The following is a 25,417-nucleotide window of genomic DNA, read 5'->3' on the forward strand; positions in this document are numbered from 1 at the left end:
TGTTAATACAGTAAGGCATAGCCTGAAAGCACAATTTTACGCTGAAAATAAGGTTCATACTTACCTAAACATCCTAATTTTTGATTCATTTTACATCTGCAGCTAAATCAATGAGACTGTTCTGAGTTGCATACATCTACTGCATTTACCCATGATATTGGGTGCCATTTATATTACAGTATCTAACTAAAATGGAAGGTGTCTGTGTGTATGTAATTATGTATGTCCTTTAAATTTGAGATCTATGGGACATTTATTATGATTGTATAATGTACACACTGTGTAGTGTATTGAGAGGGGACCCCTATTAACTGTTAAAGTGCCAAACGGCATGTTTGGTTCAGCGTGCTCTCTGTCGGTCAGTACAGTAATATAGAAAGCCAGACATAAAATGTTACCTTATAGCAAACTCAAACATTTCAAGCATCAGTGATTTCACTTTTGGAATGACGTTTTTTTCCTGGGAATAGCCTGGTCCCAAATAGCTAGCGGTTTACAAATAACATGTAAACATATGTGTAACATTGCTATAGGCAACTAATGGCAGGTGTATTTCTCAGGACCCAAAGAAGTGCATTATCCAGTGTGAAGTTGTTTGGATGAGTGGTTCTCGAGAAAGGCTTGTGCAAACTTAAATTGCATAAATGGATGTTTAAATCAGATTAGATTAGATTAGATTCAACTTTATTGTCATCACACATGTACAGGTACAATGCAACGAAATACAGTTTAGAGAGTTTAGAGAGCCTCCGAGCCGCAGCTAGTAAAAGCGCCGCCACATGCACTCTGAAAAGGATATATGCAGACAGCAGGATAATACAAGACATAACATAATGCACAAGACTACATACATTAAATATACCTAAAGCTAAAAATGTAAATGCTCCTTCCAGGGTAATTCTTCAGAAGGCATGCAACAATTAGACAGAGTATATTTGGCCAAAAGGCAACTACTGGTCAGTGTTTCACTACTACAGTTTGGTAATTTGGTTACGTAAATAAATCATATGCTGTTGGAGATGTTGAGCTAGTTTGTGTAGAGGTCATCTTTTGACACGGTAAATGCACCAAAATAATGAACAAATCTGTCTATTTAAAACACCACAATTTCTATGAGAAACATTCAGTGTTTGAAATGAGAATGCTAGCCTATTTGATCAGATGTAATCCACAACTAAGGACCCTGATGCAACAAAGGCTAACTGATCAGTTTGTCACCTGATGCCTTCTGTTTAAAATGTTTTTTAAACTTTTTGCTTCAGGCAGAAACTTAATTTAAATCACAAATTACTAAAGCACAATGGAATTATTTGATTCATAAATTAAATATTGTCATCACTCAAAATTGCATCTTGTTACTATTTAACAAATGACCAAATGTAATAACATAATACTTCTGCACTACTTACAGCACGACATACTCTTGAAGAGACTTAAAAGCCTGACTCACTCAGGTCACACCCCTTTCTCTTTGCTTTGAAAAGTTGATATCAGACTTAAGCTAATTATTTTGTGGACATTTAGTGTGTGAAAAGATAATGCAGTCTACAGCTGTTTGATCTGACAAGACGAGCTGCCCACCTGCCCCCTCTTTTCCAATCACCTGCCTTTCCTGTCACAGAACAGCAGCTGTGCTGTGAGGCAGAACAAACCAACTGGGACACGCAGAGAGTGATCGTGCTCAAACCGCACCCATCTTGTCTTTTTTCAGCATGCTACATAAGTTAGTAGTGTAAAGCTCATTGTACTCAAGAAAAAAGGTGTGCAACTCAGAATGAGTCTGACTGGGCCTGAAGGTAGTGACTTATTTTTACTGTGTGTGCGCCTGTTTTCACATAGGCCACATTGAGAAGTCAATTTGGGTTTGGGCATCACATATAAATGTTACATTTTGCAATGATCAATTGTTGCAATGAATACTGACCATTTTGTCATTGTCTTGCTAAAGCTTCTGCACATGTGCTACTCTGTAACAGTAGCACGGTCCCAACGTCGGTAATGCAATTTATTGTGTGGTGGCCATTCAGAGATCCCGACAGAAGTGAAGGTTCTAAAACATTTTTAGGCATGTTGGCTCCTTGCCATATTGAAGGGGAAACTTTTTGAATTGTGGGAGAAGCTCTTCCTCATGGGGACAGAATGTATTTCTGTCCCTTTTTTTTCACACAAGGTCCTGGAGATTATTTTTACAGACTAGGGGATGTTGTACTTAAGCAGTGGCCAACACCCAAGAACAGGAAGCCACAGTTTCTATGAAAGTCCACGAGATGGAAGCAGATAGCGCCAAGGGAAAACAATATTTTGGCTGGAACTCATTCTGGTGACCAATTAGACTCCAATGCCTGTATGATTTACCACTTCCTCTACCTGCTTTTATGTGTTTGGGGCTGCTGTGTGGAATACAATGACCCCTGATTAAAGCTTGAGCTCAGGCTCTGAGACGACTGTGGCGCCATTCTTATCAGATGCCTACTTCTCAGAACTCGGCAAGACCACCTGAAATCTCTCAATGGTTGTATGGTTTGCCCCACTGACAGGCTCAGACACTGTGAAAAAATTTAGACCTTAATTAAAAAAAAAAATATATAAAAATATATATAATATATATATATATATATATATATATATATATATATATATATTATATATTTGTGTATAGTTTTGCCATGGTGCTACTTTTACTTTGGAGTGCATTGTTTCTCACAGGACTCATAAGCACCTAATCAACTCCTCAATATTTGTTGTCTTTGCAATGCTTGCTGCATAAATGAGTTTTAAGATATCAAAGATTGCTTGCCATTACTAATTTGTAAAGGGCAGTGATGAATAATCAACTTGGAAACATTCAGTATATTTAAGGATTTGAAGTTGGTGGCTAACCGTAAGGGCCCTTTGTCTTTTAAAGCATTGACTGAGACACATTGTATGTGCAGATGGATTGTTTGTCTTTTCCTCCACCCTCTCCTGTAGACATGGGCTGGAAGGGAAGCCCAGATCTTGAATGGCCGGTGGAGTGAGGGTTATGAGGTCACACTGTTAATTGCACAATGAAAAATGTCCCGGGTAAGATAACGTCTTAAAGAAACCATTATGTAACCTTAAATCGGAACTGACTGAAATTTGATTAAAATGTGCAGTGTACCCAGGCAGTATTATTCAGTGATATGGTTGTCATTTTGTTGTTGTTGTTATTTTCTCCAGTGCATTGGGTCTAAAATGTGACGGATGCTATCAGCTTTAAGTGTTGACTTTTCCGCTGGATATTTTGTGGGTGTCCATGTTGGATGAACAGTGCAGGAAGCCATAGCCCTTTTTGGAAATAATCCATAAATTTAAGGACACTAATGGAACAATGGTCCTAAATGGAAGAGACCAACGACAAGTTTTATTTATGGAAAAACAGTAGAGCGCTCTTGACTAGTGTACAAATGAGCATTTAACTTGCTGGTGACCAGACTGAAGGCAGAAAGCCACTGAAACGAGGAAGAAGTTAAGATGACTAGACAGAATCACCAGGGAGTGTCTGCAGATGTCTCTGGGGTAAAGATTTCAGACTGATTGAATGCAGAAGGATTTGCAACTATATGGACGTATTCAAATATGCCATCATTTAAGTTTATTTCACATCAAGAGATTCCTGTCCTGTAATACCCTTCAAATACAATTCTACATTTCATCAGATGTTATATGTGATTATAACACTATCATATTGTGACTGAGATAGCCCTCATAGTCATTGTTTCATTTCAAATCCACTGGGTTGAGTACAGAATGTCTACCATATTTGCTTCCATTTTATCGTCTCCTTTGGGAAACATCTTTAAATTCCCCGGCCCTTAAAGGAACCAAATGGAATCGGTATTAGCTCTTCTTTTTGTTTGACAGACAGGCAACGTCTCCAGATTAGATTGTTAAACTTGTGTCACACACCCACACACACCCGTAGTATATTTTCTCTGCAAACTGGCAACTCAAAAGCTGCTCACTTAAAGGTAGAAAAAAAAGATTCCGGTGGTTGTGCTGGTGCCTGTCAGTTCATACCACCTATCAGAGGAAGATGATGGTACTCTACAAGAAAGCAGCATACAGACTACTTTATTTTGGTCCTCTTGTAGACATGTACAGTTTTAAAAAGGTATGGCATTAAAACATCATTCTATTTTAGCCTTTTTTTCTGCCTCACTCAAGGCATTTTGTCTCTCTACAAACACATTTGCATGTGAACTTGCTTTGAGCCTCTTCCCACCGTAACGCCATGTTACAGCCTTACCACATTCATAGTTGGGATTATTAGCTTCTCTGTAGACAAGACATTTAACCTACAGTTCTCTCTTCACAACATTTGTCTTCAATCCTGCTAATTGACCAATAGATTGCCATGAAATGCTTGAAAGAACCTGCTGGAAGTAGAAAAGATTTTTCTTGACACAGGTTTACTTTATTGCCTCTATTGAGATGACCACTCTGATCTGTCTGATCCTTTGTGGTTTGAGTCATGGGAGCTTGTACCAGTTTCTGAAAAACAAACTCTTTGGTAGAGGGCAAAGCTTTTAAGAAAAATTGAGTGAAATGCGAAGTGCTCTGTGTCTAATGTCGTGGCAGAAAGTGTGTTTGTGTTGTAAATTAGCCTAAGGCTAACTCTGGTACAGTACATCAAATGGCAACATTCATGTTAAAAATTGTCCAAGGTCCCTAACAAATTAAATTAATAAATAAATAAAATAGATTGTTGCTGTACAAAATTAATTTGGCCATCAACCTCCATGGCAGGCCGACAGCAACACATTACAGGTTTTTGTTGAGTTTACTCAAAGCATAGTGGCGGCTGGGGCAGCATTTGTATGAGATGATAAATAAATCCAGATCTTCCTGATTAATAAAGCAGATTCATATCTAAGTGAAGTACCACTTTGGACCACCCAAGGAAGCATTACAAGGCCCGGTAATCTAACTGATCATTTAAACTGAAAGGAAACACAGAGTCCATTAACAAAACTCCTGCCTTATCATTTCAGTCATCACCAAAAGTTAAACTCTCTCTTATATAAAACGCTATTTGAACTTAAATATGTAACGGGTCAGTGAGTGACCCACAGCATCAGCAAAAGGAAGTGCAATTTGAGATAGCATAGGATTATTGATGATCCTAGTAAATTTCCTAGACATTCAATGAAAATGAAACATTGTACTGTAGCTATTTATCATTAACATTTTATTATAATCTTCAAGAAACATGGCTTATCCTACTTGTTGGGGCTGAACTTTCCAATCCATTCTATTCTCAGCTGTCCAAATATTGAATTTTTTTTCCATTTGTCATTCTTAACCATCTCATTGTTGTCACTGCCTCTACAATAAAGAAAGGAACACAAAGAGATTATTTTTGGTGTGCCTACTTGCTTGCTTCTTGCCTTTTTGATCACAACAGAACAGACTAGGTCAAATAAATGCACCTTTTAATTTGGTGAAGTGTAACTGAAGACTCACTCACGTATCACCCTCTGTGTCCCCCACAGTGACCCCGGACACCTTTTGTCATTCTTGCAAACTGCACTGATATATTGAGTATCTGCTCCTTTAGATCTCCTCTGAGAAGTGGGTTATAGACAATGTTAAGATAAAGCTTTCAAAAGCACTGAAGCAGTCTGCAGTTATTTTCACATGTTATAATACATCGGTAAAAAGTATTAACTGTTCTTCATCCCTTATTACCTCACTTGTCTTTGAAGTCTACTAACGCCCACTGAGGGTAATATAGGTTATTACCTTCAGGGTTCAATGACCATTTTTTCATCTTATGCAGTCCGCTCAGTCAAAGAATCTAAGAAGAAAGTTCTTTTAAAAGTACATTTCCCTATGAATACAAAATCACACACACAGGAGATATAGGCTAATTGTTGCAATTGATAATTCACAAACCTTTCACTCTGGTGTAGTTTTGGCAGCATGATCTTATTTAGACTTGTGAACGATCAGTCACCAAAATTGGCTGCCCCAATTTTGCCAGGATGATTTTCTTCACTTTTATTGTAGTTGCATGCTATCTCTTGTTGCTGTGTATCTTAAAATGAAATCCAGAATCTCACATAGCATAGAAAACAAAAGTGTTAGACTGAGTCCCACTCTAGGTATTAATGAATCAAAGAAATTATGAAACTATAATCTAGTGACTAATTTTGTAAAAGTTATCCATCCCTGGCTGCTTGTTATACCTGGTGCTGCTTGTTATACCTGGTGTAGTTGGATTGTAGTTGAATCTTCATTGTTAAATGCTCACAATCGGCATCGTTCAGTAGACAGAGTCTGCTTCCTTCGCATAGTCAATTCAGCTGTGCGCTGAGCTCTCTCCCTTTCCCTCATCACAACCCAGCCATTATGTCACAGAGCTGCCAGGAAGCATGTAAAGAGATCTGTGGGACACAGAAGCAGGGGAACGAAGTGATGCTAGAGGGTGGGAGAAAGTCTGTTGGTTTGTTTTATACAAAGGAGCTCTGGTATTGTAGTTTATAGTAGATAGAACTGAAGTATACTTATGTTAGTACCATGCAATCGCCATACCTCAGAGTTCATTCTGAATGCTCACCACATACAATCAAGGCTTCATGCAATGTGCAATATCCATATTAAATGTGTCTAAACTGCTGTGAATAGGTGTACGGATATGTATTTGGATGTCATGTTTATCTGAGAAAAAAGGACAAAGGCGTGCGGTGCCATGAGCATAACTATACTAAGGAAGACAATTTCCGTCTGTCTGTTAGGCTGTCTGCCCGCTACTTTGGTCCAGACTGAAATATCTCTGTGTCAATCTTTCTAAATGGAGATTAAATACAAATACAGAAAATTATTATATATTTAAATAGATCTTTTGCAGTGCCAAATCTTCCATGTGTGCTGTTGATGTAGAGGGTTCTCATCTTGACTAAAGTGATTTTAGACAAATTCAAAGATAAAATGTCCTTGTTTGTGGTTACCTTTTTTCAGAGGACAACCATGGTTTATTGCTGCACAACATGGGTTTTGTTTTCACACCATCGGTCATCAGTTATGACAACCTACAGTAAGTGTTGCTGGCTGATATAAGAAATAGATATCTGTCATTATCTGGTTATTAATTGACTGATTACAGACGTTAGTTGACTTTTCTGGCCCGCCCCCACATTGTACAAGCCCTAAGCTCATCAGTTGTCTAACCTGGATTTTTGATACTCCCCAGTGCTACAATGCCTCTGTCTCCACCATCTGGAGTGTTATCAGCATACGGAAACTGACAGCAGGAATGTTGTTTAAAATGTTATCCTACATTCGCTAAAGGGATAAAGGCTTTGATCTCTTTTACCACTGCTCCAACTGCAACAACTATTGTGACCCCTGTCAGTGCTGTCGATACTGTGCCTTATATCTGCTGGCCATGTTGTGTTGTCAGTGCCACTCATACATATGGACTGATCAGCGTAGATTTTTGCAAGTGCTAGTGTGCCAGTTCTGGGAGGTCTGCCAGGCGGCATACAGCATGGATGCTTTCTCTCAGAGGGACAAAACGGAAATGACAAGGCAATTGCCATTCTGTCAGCATTGCCATGGTAGCACAGGCACGGCTGTTTATCCCAAGGTTAATGGGATGATGCCTGGAGCTGAAAGTGCCAGATTGAGAGAAACATGTGCCTGTTTTACTTAAAACAAGAGTGGTGTCACATTACACAGAACAGAAGTGAGCCCAGAAAAAGGTTGGACTAACAACAGTATGGACATTATAAACATTACTCATCTTACTCCTAGCATAAATCATAAATTACTAAATGGAGACATTATTGAATTTTCTTAAATTGATGAGGCCTAGATGCTGTAAACACGTGCTGCCATTATAGGGTTTGCCTTATATGGTGTAGAAAATTACTTAAACTCAGAAAAGCACACAGTCTGTGAGAACTGTGCATTTTGTAAAGGCAGGGGAAAATGTAGGCTTATGGACATTTTAGTGTTAAACCTGTTAGAATCCTTCTTGGTGAGGTTATTTCTGTATGTTTTGTACTGATATGTTTAACAGATATGGCTGTATGCTTGTTGTGCTGTTGCTACAGATGTTTCTTTGAGGTAATATGATGCCTATAATATTGATACATACAGTAATCAATCAGTACACACTGAAAATGCAGCATTGTCTAAATCCGCAAAGTACCCCAGACAACACAAATAAGGCACATTTCAATAATCTCTTGCAAGTAGAAGTTGTCATTGCTTACTGTAAACAGCTGACGTGATAAAAGTGTCTATTCTGTTTATTTAGGCACTAATGTCATTCAGAATTCTAACCATTGTCCATGACTGTTGTAGAACATAAACATCTGATTTTAATCATGAAGCCAGTTACATCAGTTACGTCAAAGAATCAAAAAACTCTAACCCCAATTAAAAGCAAAACTAAAAACTATATAATGCAATTCACCCTAGGAACATGAAAAGATAAACTCAAGATTAATACACCCTGTTTTCACAGTCTCAAGAAATATAGAACATTACAAGCTTCACACACAAGTAGGATTTGGTACAGGGCTATTGTGGTGATTCAGATTCACTAGTTTCCCTTTGTAACAATGATTATAGACCAATTCTGCTAAATATTGTTATAGTCCCAGAAGGTGAGCTGTAACATCAGTGTAACTCGCTCATCTTTGTCCATCATAAGTATATAAAACGATCACCATACTGCATGAATTACCTGATAGCACCTATAAAGATTTCCATTAGAATTTAGTGTGTTGTGCAACCTGCTGTGTGTGAGCCATTCTCCCAGAGAGCCCATATGCTGTGTGTAGTTGCAAATGTGGCGTGTAATGTGTTAGATAAATCAAAGAATATTTTTAAACATGTACTTATTTTTAATTTGTCCACCTCAGCCATATACTGTAGAGGCAGACTAACAGTGGGAAAGGCTTAACCACTAGGATTGTAGTCATTCTGATGGATGGCAATGAGACAGATTAATCGACTGTTGTGCAACCCTCACTTATCTGATTTTAGCGCCGCTCCTCCCTTTCTGTTGTTGAAAGGCAGACTTATCTCTCGTACTAAATGGGATGTAATTTGTGTTTTAATGGTAAAATAAGCAAAAACATGACACTTTTCTCTAGTTACACTTTGATTCAAAGTGGCCTGTGAAACATATAGTACATGTTTTTCTGATGTGATAAACTGATTGACATGTTAGTTTGTTTATGATATTTAGTCTTAGTTTAAATTAGGGCTTTTTCTTTTGTAACTTCCTGTCATGGTCTGAGTCAACTTGGAATATCTCTCCTGACCAAGGGAATTTGTTTGGAATTTGAAAATGTTGAGGCAATACTCACCGGCCACTTTATTAGGTACCCCATGCTAGTAACGGGTTGGACCCCCTTTTGCCTTCAGAACTGCCTCAATTCTTTGTGGCATAGATTCAACAAGGTGCTGGAAGCATTCCTCAGGGAGTTTGGTCCATATTGACATGATGGCATCACACAGTTGCCGCAGATTTGTCGGCTGCACATCCATGATGCGAATCTCCCGTTCCACCACATCCCAAAGATGCTTTATTGGATTGAGATCTGCTGACTGTGGAGGCCATTTGAGTACAGCGAACTCATTGTCATGTTCAAGAAACCAGTCTGTGATGATTCCAGCTTTATGACATGGCGCATTATCCTGCTGAAAGTAGCCATCAGAAGTTGGGTACATTATGGTCATAAAGGGATGGAAATGGTCAGCAACAATACTCAGGTAGGCTGTGGCGTTGCAACGATGCTCAATTGGTACCAAGGGGCCCAAAGAGTGCCAAGAAAATATTCCCCACACCATGACACCACCACCACCAGCCTGAACCGTTGATACAAGGCAGGATGGATCCATGCTTTCATGTTGTAGACGCCAAATTCTGACCCTACCATCCGACTGTCGCTGCAGAAATCGAGACTCATCAGACCAGGCAACGTTTTTCCAATCTTCTATTGTCCAATTTCGATGAGCTTGTGCAAATTGTAGTCTCAGTTTCCTGTTCTTAGCTGAAAGGAGTGGCACCCGATGTGGTCTTCTGCTGCTGTAGCCCATCTGCCTCAAAGTTCGACGTACTGTGCGTTCAGAGATACTCTTCTGCCCACCTTGGTTGTAACGGGTGGTTATTTGAGTCACTGTTGCCCTTCTATCAGCTCGAACCAGTCTGGCCATTCTCCTCTGACCTCTGGCATCAACAAGGCATTTCCGCCCACAGAACTGCCGCTCACTGGATGTTTTTTCTTTTTCGGACCATTCTCTGTAAACCCTAGAGATGGTTGTGCGTGAAAATCCCAGTAGATTAGCAGTTTCTGAAATTCTCAGACCAGCCCTTCTGGCACCAACAATCATGCCACGTTCAAAGTCACTCAAATCACCTTTCTTCCCCATACTGATGCTCGGTTTGAACTGCAGGAGATTCTCTTGACCATGTCTACATGCCTAAATGCACTGAGTTGCCGCCATGTGATTGGCTGCTTAGAAATTAAGTGTTAACGAGCAGTTGGACAGGTGTACCTAATAAAGTGGCCGGTGAGTTTTTGTAGTTTGCTAGAATTCACTTAAAGGAGACCTAGTATATACTGTTCAGGGTTTCCCGCAGCATTTTACAACATCATCAAAAACATATCTGCCGTGTTAAATGTGTTTTACAGTAGCCGCAGCCAAGCTGGCGTGCGCAAATGTGACGTCATGAGAGTGATGTAACTGTTTTTACTTGCGCATGGTGGTTGTGAAACTAGTTGCAGTCTTCTCCTGAACAGAGGTACCGCTAATGAGCAAAGGCTACCGGCATTTCTACGGACTAGAAGAAGAAGAAAAAGGTAAACAATGGAAGAACTGGCAGAAGCATTGCTGTCAATGCTTTGATTTGATTCAATGACCTACTTTGTTGGATCAAGCCTTTCATTCGCCATAAAAGAACTCTTCTTAACCCAGTAAGTTATAAGAGGGACTTGCAGTCACTCAGAGTCCTGGCATCCGGTTACCCTCGAGCTCGTTCAGGCTTCCTGTTTCTGCTTTGTCGCGCACCGCTGAAAAAAAATAGATTGGATACACACTGAGAATCCTGGCACACCCGAGAAATCTACGTCATTTTGACGTCACATTGGCGCCTGCACGCTTGGATGCGTCAATTTTAAAACAGCCATTACTCTGCATATTGACAGAGAGCGGAGCTGCTACACACGCACCCCAAACACACGCGTGCAGAGGTGCGGGCAAACTACGTTGGCGTTGTAGTTTTGTTGAAGTTACAGTGGGTGATGGCAATGCCGATAAAGTGGTTTTAAGTGTGGTTACAGTTTTTTAAAGCTTCATGCAGACACCATTAGCTGCAATGTGATATTAATGTATTAGCAAAAGCAGTCACGGTGCACGGACGTTACACTTCCTCGGAGACAAGCAGCCAAAACAGTGGGTTCAATGTCCTGATTACTGACTGACAGGCTGAGATTATAAGGCAAGGCAAGGCAACTTTATTTCTATAGCACCTTTTAGCCAAAAGGCAATTTAATTACATTCCTTTGCACTTAAGTTAGTTCTCCATTAGTTCAACGTTGGCAACAGGGCAGTCACCGTTATAAAGTTTTGCCGAGCAGTCAGATTCGCCATGTTTCCTCGAAAGGAATCAGTGCACATGGATAGGCACTTGCAATGACATGTTTAGAGGCTAAAAACACATTTACAACTTGGCCTTTTTAAGCCTGTTGGGTGCTAACTCTAGCAGGGGGATAACACGGTGTAGGCAGCACGGATTGTTTTCATTTTTCTTGCTACGGACAACACTCCAAATTTCCAACAACAACTAAGCTTCATGTTGAAATCGACCAGAATTCTCCTTTAAGCTTGCTAGATGTCTGGATTTTTTCCTCAGCTCCCACATATTGATTGTCTTCTCAGTGAGACTGGCCTTGGTAGCCAGGCTTTTAAATTACAGGGAGTCAGTGTCTTCAGTGATGTAAAATAAATTGCTTAATAGAGCTTTAACCTTTAATCAAAAGTGTTTCATGGAGCTAATTGAGTTTAATTAAGCTTCCGAAAACGTCTATGTTGATAGCGAGGTTATGGCTAACTTTTCAGCAAGCACAAATCAAATGGAAAATACGAAATACATAATTTGTTTGACGTAAAAGCCACTTATTATTTGAATAAGATAAAGATTTGCTCCATTTCATATGAATCCCCATTATGTGTTTATGATTGGCACACAGCTTTCTCTCGCCTTATGATAATATTATTGCATTCATAATGGTCTCTGCTCCAGGGCTAGTTAAATATTGGGAGGTGCACTGCTACAGACAGATTGGTAAGTTTAAAGCCATGACAAACAAATTGAATCGTGCTCCTTAATGTAGTAATTAGTTGCAAATGCAGCCATTCCAGCATTTATATGATGTCCAGACCTCCCCAGCCCATAATCTTGCAGATGGTGTTTAAAAGACAATAGGTCTTAATTTAATTGGTCACTGGACAAATCTGAGACATTTCAAACAGCTTAACATAATTTAGTGCACTCTTTTCCTAACTTAGTGACCTGTTCATTAAAGAGATGTGTGAAATCATTCCTGTTTATGTGCCTTCGCTCCTCATGATGCATGTTTATGGTTGTTAATGGCTGACGTGGCAAAAACTTGGATATTTCAAAATAATCCTGAATGGCTTGGCCTTTTTGAGGGACTCTAGAACAGTGTCTCTCGCTGCAAGGTATTTATACATTACAAGACATGAAGCCACCCTTGATCCAGGGTGTTTTAGTAGAGAGCGGTTCTCATATCTTTTTCATGAGACAGTAGCAAAGTTGCCCCATATCTGTAGGGAATGGGATCATGAATATTGTGTTAACCCAGAAAAGTTCAAATCCATGCATGCTTCCTTGTTCCCCTGATCCCTCATCTTTTGTTGTTTCATTGGCCCATTGTACCCGAGAAGAGATCAAGGGGACCCCTGTCGGTTGTGGATTATTCCTTTGTAGAAGCGCCACTGTAGGGGATAGAGGATTAAAAGAGCAGACAGTCGATGGGGATTATACAGGAAGTTTGTTTGCAGCAAACTGCACATTAATTGTTAAAGTGAAGTATTTTCCATGAATAGCCTTTTAGGTATCATGATTTTTGTTTCTGAGGCACAGACCCACATTAACTCTGCAACAATTCTAAGCTCAAGTTTCATTGTGTGTAGAACTGTAGAAACTACCTCATTTGGATATTTATATCATGTATGGACAATTAACGTTAGAATTGCCTGTAGCCAGATGATAAGTTTTCATTGTGTTTACATGTTTTCCCAGCTGTTTGAGGAGTTTAGAGGGCACAGCAGCTGAATGAATATGAAGAATCATTGTCCTCTCTCAATTTATGTTAATGGCATATTGAAACCTGACCTCTGCTGTAGCAGTGATATTGTCACATTATTTCTAATTTGGTGTTAGTTATAGCAAGAATCCGTAGACAAATTGGATTCTGTGGTAGTCTACATTTTTCGTAAGCTCTTGTTTCTTCTATTTCTGCAGGAAATCATGGACCTCGAAGCTGGGTAGCCTCATACCCAGAATGTGCTGCAAACAACCAATCACCTGTGGACATTGCAGATGAACAAGCTTTGATTTCGGAGGAGTACCAGGAGCTTGTGCTTGACAAGTTCAACGCTGAATCCTCCAACCAGACCACCATGAAAAACACTGGAAAGACAGGTCAGGATCACAGAATTAGTTTAGAAGTGTTTTGTCCTTAAATTACATTGAAACACACTGACATAATGATACCAAAACACAAAATTCAAATTTCTCCGTACTGTACTTTATTGTTTTTTGTCATAAACTTAAAACTTCTGATGATACCAGGACAAGTGTAGAGTTGGGCGATATGATGGCGATATACAAAAAGAACAGATACTTTAGAGAAGGCAGGTCATTATTTAAAATCAATCCATGACAGGGTGATGAAAGACACAGGGTCTTAAATCAGTATGAAGGGATTTTATTTGCAACAATGAGCCACTCGCTATACATTATCCCTCTTATGACACAGCTACTAATTATAAATCCATATTTGACACAAAATATGGATTTCAAATGAGTGAATTGAATTCAAAATGATCATCCAGAGTCTATGATCAGAAGTGCGTCCATAGCAACGGCCTGTTATTTATAGCAGCACATAGTGTAGAATTCCATAATTGACCAATCATAATCAATTAATCAACAAAGCTGTGTAATGATGTTGGATAAAAATGTGTCACTTGACAGAGATTGTGCCATATCATTTAACTTAAGGTGGCTATACCTTTTTATAAATTTTACTTTACCTGGTTGTATTAAACCATTGCAAGCAGTGTTGTTAAATTACTCAGCAGGAAAGCCTTATGGCAATATGGATTTATATAGATTTAGTTATAACTGTTACTTACTTTTCTGAAATTGTGTGTGGTCAACACCTTTTTTAAATGTAATTTCTAGGTAGACTGTATACTTTTAATCCTTACATTTTAAGATGAATATCGGTACTTTCTACTCCTTACATTTTAAAAAATTGGCTGGTTACTTTAGTTTTGCACAAAAGGTCGTCTATCAGGTGTGATTGTGAGTGCATGTTGGAGGATGGCGTCACCGTGAGCACACCACACAGAGAAAAAAGTGAGAGAAAAGAAAAAGAGACAAGCTGTCTGGAGGATAATCAGTTGAGATTGTGTGTGTGCGTCCTTGAGAACTGTAAATTGTATAACTTACAATATGTTGTCAATTCATTTTATTGGTCTATAGTTCTGGCAAAGTTAAAGTTAGCTAGTGATTGTTGTTTGTGTTCTTCACCTGTTAGCTAGGTTACACCTGGCTGTTGATTCATAATGGCGATTGATGAACGTCTTTGTTCTCACGTTCGTATTTTAGGTGCATTATTTGCATGCCACATTAAGATAATGTAATTAATAGTGGGTTTATTGTTATTATTTATTAACATATATGTTTCCTATGCATTGTGTAAGGTAGCCTTTACAATGTTATTTATTTATTTGCAGAACCACAAAAACACAGCCATAGCAGAGCTACCCATGCCCATGTTTGTACTGTTGCTTGATTGTAATGAAGCATCAAAAGAGAGAAGTTGTCTCCGTCTGTGTTTTAACAGACACAACTGGGGCCTAGTTGGAAGCCAGAATCAGCTTTAAATACAGTCCTAATCTAGTCCTCACTAACAAGTTTCAAATAATTTCTTCATAAGTTCCCGTTATTTTTAGCATCATCAATACCAAATTTAATCTAATTGGATGGGAATATACAGACTTCTCACAAAATCACTATTTATTTATTAATCCCTCAAGGGGAAACTACACTTTTCACTCTGTTGTTATTACACACATTGCACACAGGCCTGAATTACACACACATGCTCAGGACCTACACATGCACTAATGGAGAGATGTCAGAGTGAGGGGGCTGCCCATAGGAAAGGCGCCCCGAGCGGTTGGGGGTTCGGTGCCTTCCTCAAGAGCACCTTGGCAGTGCCCAGGAGGTGAACTGGCACCTCTCAAGCTACCAGTCCACCACCATACTTAGGTCCGTACGGGGACTTGAACCAGTAACCCTCCGGTTCCCAACCCGACTCCCTATGGACTGAGCTACTACCACCCTCACCTTATTGAATTCATATCTTGCTACTCAGTCAGAATCTTATTAACCTGGAGTCTCTGTCACAATAAACAGGCTATATGTTTTAGGCATATTGGCAGACATCCTTTTAAAATGTAGGCAATGGCATATAAAGAGCCTTTTTTCCATGTCCACTGAAGTTTCTCAGCGTGCTCTCTAGTAACATGTGTCTGGTCCAGGTAGCTTTGTCATTTGCAAGGCCACTTTTATTTTTTTTCTTTAAGTAAATTTCCAAGAAGTTAAATCAGAACTTCTACTTTTACCAGAGTATTTTTTAACACAAGTATCTGTACTTCTGCTTGAGTACGGGAAGTGAGTACTTTTGCCATCTCATATATGTGTGTGTGTGTGTTTGTGTGTGTGTGTGTGATTTATACACTATATATATATATATATATATATATATATTATATATATATATATATATTTTATATATTATATATATGTGATAGGACATAATCCATATCACTTACCCTCTTGACAGATTTATAAATTCAAGCCCCAATGTTTCAGTAAAGCACCTAACAATCACACATAATAATTTGTCATTCATGATTCCTTCATTTCTTCCCATACTCTTTGTATCAGCCGGCATGCTTTGTTTTCAGTAATATTTTGAAGCTTACTTGATTTACTGCTACTTTAAACCATTGCCATTATTTTCTTTTTCAATCAGCTAATCTGTGGACCATTGGTGTGAAAACCATGACCTTAATTGATCTCCTTTGCTTCTGGCACGGTTTCTCTCTGAGACTAGTTTCATCTTTTGCGTTTGATCATAATGAGAGTTGTTAGCCTCCATGACAACCAAGACTGCTGGGACAGCCGAGCAATGCTGGGGGCTGCTTATTTACAAAGATGGAAATAACATGGCTGGCTGACAGTACAGAAGGAATTTTAGATGGCTAACCACAAAATATTATTATATATACACTATTTAGAAGACAACAGCTTAATATTTAGTAAATTCACCTCACATTATTTGAAAGTGAAAATGAGTTTACTCTAAATGAGGAACCTTTTTTGTTTTGCTTATTAAACTATAGTTTGCTATTACTACTGCCCTTTTGGAATTACCATGACATAACATGACATGACAAGTAGATTTATTGCTCATTGAAACATTAGGCTACCTTTTCTGATGAATGGTAAATTAAGTATTACCTTACCAAGATGAAATGCACTTGAGAATATAGCGTGTTTTTAGGATGGATGGCTACCAAAGCTTTAAAACCTAAGTTGAGAATAAAGTCAAAAGCAGTGGGAAAACTGTCCTCAACATTGATTTTTAGGGCTGCATTTGATTGATTCATCACTTAAAATGTGGATGAATGTGATAATGGACTGCTACTACTTGTTTGGTGTTATTTATTGTTCCTTGCAGATATTTGTCCTTCATGTTTTTGAAAAAAACTGTTTTAGAGATTTGAATGTGATGCGTTGTTCTTCTTAAGTGAATCTTTGGCCTTCAGAGGCGTATTGTTTGCCTTTATACGTTGTGTTTGTCAAGTCCACTTTTTTTTTTTCACGTTAAAGATGACGTCAAACGTAGCCGAATGTATCCAAGCTTATTGTGTGCTTTGTTTTCCTGCAATGGGGTCCTCAGGAGCTGCAGAGGCCCATTAAGGACTCTTCACTCATCTATTACCTGACTGCTGTCAACTATGATCATGGCTTCAAGCGTTTTGTATTATGTCTTATGTTTAACCATGCAGTATCTCCTCTCATGTTGTCACATGTCTCTTTGTCCATTCATATTTTTGTGAGACTAGGACTACTTTTTCTGGATTTCTCTGTCATTTGTTTACATGTATTGCCACAACAGATTAATGTACAGTCAGAGGATGCTTGTAGTCTTAAATGTTTAGTCTCAAACGTGAAACCTTCAGTCAGAAATGCACCAAGTATGACAATTTTACACATGTGAGCAATAAATGTTGCTCATACCAATGTGATCGTGCTGGCTTTATAAGCATTTTTTTACATGCATAGTGATAAAAAATTGCTTTGGTTAGGGCTCACAGACAACATAAAACAACCATGATGAACCCATGAAAGACATAAAATTACATTAAAATCAAACAATTATTTTATACCATAAATAAGTTCAGGTTTGCAAACAACATTAAGGGCGTCTTGCCTGAAATGTCCGTGTGGCAAGTTTAATTGGAGTGCTGTTCTAATTACTGTACCTTTTTGTTTTATTTAAAATGAAGACAAAAGAGTTTTTGTTTTTTTTAAGCTACATTTTTTGTCAAAGTTATTGCTCGTCTATATCCCCACTGTCGGCGTTCAATGACAGCAATAATGACTCGTTATTGTTAACGGAAGTAATACTGCAGCAGAAAATATTATTTATTTGTGTTATAAGTTAGTATGGCCAAGATACACAATTTAGTTGCAACCACAGAGTGAGATGCTCTTTGGTTTTAAAGTATATCCAGTGATCAGAAACACACAGAAGAATTCACTTATAATGCACAGCGGAGGTAATGTTTTCCAAATAGGCGTACTAATCAGCGGTAGCCTGCTGCGGACAACATGCTTGAGAGCCATGAAGCCCTGAGCTCCGCGGGTGCTTAATTCTTTTGTTTTTCTACCTTTATTGTGCATTTCCTTAGTTTTATTTACAGTTATGTTATTATCATTCATTGTGAACATTCTGGGGACAGCCCTAGTTAATTCACACAAAAGTATATCAAATGATAGAACACAGTGGCCTCCATGTTTACTTTTTTGCTGCATGTGATGTCTTCCTTTCCGCGTTTGGGTCAGACATTTTATACAGACAGAGACTCCTGCCTTTTATAGATACATTTTCTCTGATAAACGGTACAGCTGTACACAATGGCACACATGGCTGTCTCCCACAGTGTCTTTTTTTATGCTGCCACCTCGGGGTGTCGAAATCCAAATGTTCAAACCCTGCACAGAGGGGCTTTAACATCCTTTATACTATTTAAAAGTCAATGATGTAATTAAGAATGCAATGAATTGATCTTAAAAGTTCATCGAGATTGATTTCACAATGTTCCCTTTTGACTTGACCCGCTTTGAGATCGAGCTGATGGGCTGCCATTCAAGCAGCTTTCCTCAACAAAACATTTCTCAGTAAAATTTCAAACAACCCTCAACCAAACTCATGGGAATCTTAAGGCCCCAGAGACATCTGCATTGATCAAGGATTTACATTCACACACACTCCCTTTTCTCTCGCTGGCTGTGATTCAAGGTCTTTTTGGCTTAGCTTTTAATTCCTGCTCTGCTGTTGGAGGGTTCAAACACACCCAGGGCCGCATTTCTAATGAAACTCCCAGGACTAGAGCCAATATCCCCTTTCTTTGACTTTCCTTGTGTAGCAGACAGGATTACATTACTTCAACAACAGCAGAAACACAGATTAATTACCATCCTTGTAAATACGTATGTGTTTGAAAACGATTATGATCATGTGATGGGTAGTTCTTTCCTATGCATACCAATTTTCACTTTGACCCGATGCTTTCAGTCTTGGAAATCTCCTCCATCTAAGACCTTTTCCTTCAAACTGTGACCAATCAGCTTAAACAACACTGGCACATTAATACTGCTGGTAGATTCTTTCTTGCCTCAGGTCAAGGACTCAGCTCATCCCTCATCACACAAGGTTCTCCTCTCTTCATCTCCTTGTCTCTCTCTTCCTTTTCACTGGATCTCACAGTCGCCACAACTCTTCCAAGTAGTAATCACCACATGGTGATCTTTTTTCACTTACCTTGATTCCGTCCATTCCCACTGCACATCTTACTTAACATGTCATCTGTGTTTACTAACAGTCTGTGTTCTCTTGTACACATGCTCATCCTCTTGGTTTGCTTTGTGTGATATGATTAAAAGCGGGCTGTCCTTATCCAGAGAGGCTGACTAAATCTCCCTGTAATGGTGGGGGAGAGCCGCCGACAGAGCAGTGGCTCTAATCGAGCTAATGATGTCAAATGTAGATGTGGTAAAGGTTTATAGATACATTAACATGTAACCTCAAATAATAATAGGCCTTGTCATCATGGTGTTTTAGATGCCTCGGAAAATTGGAGAAGTAACAACTTAAACTCCCCTTTCTTGACACCGCTGAGTACATGTACAAATGTTGGCTTCCAGGAAAAGCAGACAGGCTGAACTTTTAAGGCCAAACCACATTCCTGTTGTTAATACCTCATAACAGCATGTCTGTCTTTTAACCTCAGGATGAGGATTACATGGGCCAATATGAATTGAGATAATGTTATGACCCCCTAAAAAACCCTCTCAGAAGCCGCTGCAAGATTTCAAAAGTGCGCAGGGATCAAGTTAGTAATAATGATATTTCTTTCCAGAAAAATTTGACATTCTTGAGTTACTGGACCATTTTTGGAAGTGGCAACAACATGTAAAGTTGTGATGTCATCCCCTCTGTGATTATGCTGTTTGATAGTGTCAGCTCTTTTTAAGCAAACAGCAGTATCTAACAAAAGTTTAGTTGTTATCTAATAAGTTTAGTTGTCTTGTATCTGCCAAGTTCAATTTTGCAGAAATATTTCTCATGCAGTTGAACGTTTTTTTTATTGTTTCACTTTCTAACTCTCAGGCATTTAATAGGTAAGACAATATTGGGTAATGTTTTCTTAAAACTCCTAGGAACATAACTACATTTTACGTCAATAACCTAATAGTAATAGCAGGCTCATGAGAAAAAGGACCATTCCACAGAATAAGAAAACTCATTTTTTAGGTTTCATGGTGGTTCAATTTAAATTTTAAATCTAAACTGTGACTATACTCAGAGGAAATGCTGACAGAAATCAAATACAATGATAGAGACCTCAGGCTATATAAAGACATAATGAACAATAAAATCCACAACGTTGTGCAAAATAGTGTTATTTTACATCACAGCCTGTTGTGGGATCACAAAGGCCTTAACTTATATACTTATATTTACACTTACATAAAAGAACTCTCATCTACAAACTCACTGATAATTTCACAACATATGGGTACTTTTGCACACAAATTCTAGCAAAGTCGTATTTTTGTGTGTATCGTGATGAAACCCAGTTACTGTAAAATATATTGCAATGCATTTATGGGACATTTATTTTATGGGACCATAACAAATTCTACAATAAACACCTACAGTGGGGCTCGAAAGTTTGGGCACCCCAGGTAAAAAATTGTATAATGTGAATAAAGAAGCCAAAAAAAGATGGAAAATCTCCTAAAGGCATCAAATGACAGATCAGATATTCGTATAATATGTCACAAAAAGTTAGATTTTATTTCCATCATTTACACTTTCAAAATAACAGAAAACAAAAAAATAGCGTCTGCAAAAGTTTGGGCACCCTGCAGAGTTAATACCTTGTACTGTCCCCTTTGGCAAGCATCACAGCTTGGAAAAGCTACTTGTAGCCAGCCTAGAGTCTTTCAATTCTTGTTTGAGGTATCTTCGCCCATTCTTCCTTCCAAAACTCTTCCAGTTCTTTGAGATTTCTGGGCTGTCTGTCACGCACTGCTCTTTTAAGGTCTATCCATAGATTTTCAATTATGTTGAGGTCAGGAGATTGTGAAGGCCATGGCAAAACCTTCAGTTTACGCCTCTTGATGTAATCTACCATGGATTTTGAGGTGTGTTTAAGATCATTATTCATTTGTAGAAGCCATCCTGTCTTTAACTTCAGCTTTTTTGTAGATGGCATCAAGTTGGCGTCCAAAATTTGCTGAAATGTTATTGAATCCATTTTTCCTTCTACTCGTGAAATGTTCCCTTTGCCACTGGCTGCAATACAACCCCAAAGCATGATTGATCCACCCCCATGCTTGGACAGAGGTTCTTTTCATTAAATTCTATGCCCTTTCTTCTCCAAATGTACCTTTGCTAATTGCGGCCAAAAAGGTCTATTTTAACCTCATCGGTCCACAGAACTTGTTTCCATGTTCATTTGCAAACTTCAAATGCTGATTTTTGTGGTGAGGACGTAGAAAAGGTTTTCTTCTGATGATTTCATGAAGTCCATATTTTTTTCTCACAATTCTGCAAGCTGTTCTGTCTGATATTTTTCTTGGTCTTCCAGATCTTGCTTTAACTTCCACTGTTTCTGATGGCTGCCATTTCTTAGTTGCATTCTGAACAGAGGATATTGGCATCTGAAAACCCTTTGCTATCTTCTTATAGCCTTCTTCTGCTTTGTGAGCGCAACTTTTTTCAGTCTCAGTTTTCTAGACAACTGCTTAGAAGAACCCCTGGTGCTGATTGTTGGGGCAAGGTCAGATGAGTCTGGGCATTTAAAACCTTAAGATTGACATCACCTGGTCTTTCCAGATGATGATTGAGAACAATCCATGACACTGTCAGGTCTCAGCTTTCCAAAGGCGGCGGTGCATGCTATAAACTCTGCAGGGTGCTCACCCAGTAAGCACATGCACCCCATGTAGGCTGAGGCCTTTGCAGCGGCCCGGGTTTGAATCCGACCTGCGGCCCTTTGCTGCGTGTCATCCCCCATCTCTCTCCCACCTTTCCTGTCCATCCACTGTCACTCTGAATAAAGGGATTAAAAAAGCTTCCTTTTCTGAAGTAACGGCATTACAGCCTTGCAAAAAAAGCAGGCAAATGCCATTATGTCTTCCTAGCAAACTACGCAACAAGTTTAAAAGAGTGATTTTCCCTTAAGCTGTTCACCACAGCTTCCCACAGATGTCAAGGCCACTGGAAGAGGCTGTCAGTTGCAAAATTGTGAATGTGCCCACCACTGACTTTGTATCTATTGATGATGAAGCCCCGCATAGGGCGTCCGATAAAAACAAACTAGTCAGGTTGTGGGTTGCCAGGTAGCAAAATGTCCCGCTTGCTGCTGTTCCTTCCCTCTGAATCAATATCATTTGAGATTTTTTTTAAGCTCTTTAAATAGCCTGTAATTAAATGATTAAAGAACTTTCATTGTTTAGCCCCAATTATGTTTTTGTTTCTGTGTAATAATTTCAAAAGAAAACCAAGTCTGTGTTCAAGGCAGGTTATTTACCATATTCAATTTCATCAAGAAAAGTTGAAAAGGAAATGTGGAGTTTGCACAGTTCACAAATGCACTAAAACAAATCAGAGCTAGTCTACCATTCAGTTTATACTAACAATAAAACTGATGAACAAATAAACCGGTGTCTGAAGCAGTTATTGCATTATCATTTTATCATAGCAAACAGATGATGTTTTATAGTTTGAGATAACAAAGTGCATCATCTCAGCATAAGAAGCTTATAGAATAAACATGAACTATTAATATCACTGAATTGGAATGGGTTATTTTGACATGAGATAATTGAGTTGTCATTACAAAAAACAGATGATAATTTTGATAATGAGAATTATGTTTTGTTCTTGAGATAACAGGCATTAAATAAAAAGATGAGCAGCCACTGCCACTCTGAGCTTCTGTACAATAAGTTGTTTGACTACTAATCTTGCTTCCTTTGCATGAGTGTACTTAATGTTCATTCTTAGTAGAGTCCATCTTTTTTAATTATTATTTGTATTATTATTATTTTGCCTCCAGTTGCTGTTCTCCTGAAGGATGACTACTTTGTAAGAGGTGCTGGACTGCCAGGGCGTTTTAAGGCTGAGAAGATGGAGTTTCACTGGGGCCATAGTAATGGATCGGCCGGCTCAGAACACAGCATAAATGGCAGAAGGTTTCCTGTGGAGGTAAATCATCTTTTCACTACAATACACTTTGACAAATGTCAACACTTACAATTGGAACCTGGTACAGTAATGTGCAAACATGTTAATGCTTCTACATTTCAGTTAAACAGGGGATTCCAATAAGTACCACTAGGTTAAGGGTCGAGGATTGTTAAAGAAAACTAAACTCACTGTGGTCAAAATCTATTTTTAAGTAACATCTGGCTTCCAAATAATGCGGTCGCCGTCCATCTCGCCAGTCAAAAATAGTCGAGGGTGGAGAGTAAAGATGGAAAGCTCCTAAAGCTTAGTTCTACATAAATGCACGGATAATTTGTTGTTTAGTTGTTAGCGAAAAACAATATTGACCTTGTAGTTGAAAAAGGAGCCTCATATAGTAATGACATTTCCTGTGTACACAAACAATATTCTCAATGCGTTAATGTGTAGAGCCCCTGGTGATACTTAGAGCATGTTGTGTCAAGCCTTCTTAGTGTTTTGAAAATGTTGATTTTGATGCTATCACAGAAGTGGCCCTAGTACTCCCATTCAAAAAGCCATCTGACCAAACAACAATACGATAAATCTCAAAAGTGGTGCCTTCGTCCTAATTATGCTTTTACGCGAAGGTTTGACTTGGGTACATTCACAAAAAAGACCCTAGGTTGCATTTCGGCGAGAGTTACGCCTTAATAAAGTAACACCCCTTGTAAAAATGTGGCTAAAAGATATTTTGTTTTATTAACTTATCATTGCATTGCTACTAGTCGCATGACAACATCTTAAACTTGATTGACTCCTCTAACAGCTTAACTCATATAAAGGGGAATTCCATAGCTTTTACACATGAGTCTGTTTACTAAAAAATTACCCCTAAGCAGAACTTCGTGAGGCTATAACCCTGATGATGTAATCAAGAGTTGAATTGCAAATGGGGGGTGTGGAGTTTGAAGTATATGGGTATTTACCAGGCACAAAGGCTCTAACAAAAATTAATTTTAGTTGTACAATATAAAACATGAAAAATATAAGAAATATGTAAGAATATATATTTTTTTATAAATATATCTGTTTTTAAGTGAAGAGCTGTACAGGTGTGTGCAGGAATGTCCAAAATGTTGACCATGAAATGAACAAAAGTTCAGTGTGAAGCATAAATAGAAGAATAAGTGCTTGTAGTGAGAAAATACTACAGAGATGTGCGTTAATGTAATGCTTAACATTAGAATGTCAAGGAAATTGCATCATTGAAAGCAGAGTGAAAATGCGTTGGGGACAAATAAGTGTTACAGTAAAGTTTAATAAGATTAACATTTTTTTTTTGCACAAGGTCACTTGCCAAAAGACAAATAGCAAGACAAAAGAAGGGAGAACAGCATGCAAGTAATAAAGGAAAGCTGGAAAGAAATGATCACCCAATTGTTTAGCACAGATATAAAGGGTATTAAGTCTGAAACCTGTTGGTATTATTTATTCTAGCGTCTGGATTAAAGCAGAAATCCCTGTCTTTTTATGTGGTGCAGAAAATAAGTTATTAGTGCCTTTCAGTTTTTGATGATTTACAATGCCATTAATTTTCATGGTCTAAAAGAATTTGCAAATGTGTCATACGCTTACATTTTGTGGGGTTATATCAAATGTTTTTTTGTATGCTCTCTATTTTAAAATTGTTAATAATTAGTGTAAATATAACCCTGTATAACAACATGCAATGGTTGTTAGTGTGCCTATCTCCAAACGCACAGCAAGAGTCCTCCTGTGTTTGTTTCTTGGCCCTGTTCTTTGGAGCCCACTCTGCAGGCACAGCTTTTGATGCTAAATGACTGAATAATTAGATTTATTTTAGCCACATCACTTTGTGTTCAATGTGGTGTTAAAGGGCACCGGATTATATACAGCCATTATAAAGCTGTTGTGTGCAATGCTCCTTTGATGGTGTGCTTCTAAATAAGATGATGGAATTCACTTTCATGACAAATTAAGGCAGCCATGAGTGGGGAAAAAGGCTGAGCAAGATGAAGAAAACGATGGCCTTCATATACATTATTTATTGATGTGAAACA

The 25,417-nt window shown here is 38.5% G+C and overlaps 1 protein-coding gene across 1 annotated transcript in view; it reads left to right on the forward strand.

The window, feature by feature from the left end:
- Positions 1 to 25,417, forward strand: part of ca16b (carbonic anhydrase XVI b) — a 111,691-nt gene that overhangs the window by 44,220 nt on the left and 42,054 nt on the right. Inside the window, 2 exon segments of the mRNA XM_032514637.1 lie at positions 13,532 to 13,711; positions 23,227 to 23,375. Coding sequence (XP_032370528.1) covers positions 13,532 to 13,711; positions 23,227 to 23,375 — 329 coding nt within the window.

This window comes from Etheostoma spectabile, chromosome 4 (genome assembly GCF_008692095.1).
Source record: "Etheostoma spectabile isolate EspeVRDwgs_2016 chromosome 4, UIUC_Espe_1.0, whole genome shotgun sequence".
In the NCBI taxonomy this organism is placed as follows: domain Eukaryota; kingdom Metazoa; phylum Chordata; class Actinopteri; order Perciformes; family Percidae; genus Etheostoma; species Etheostoma spectabile.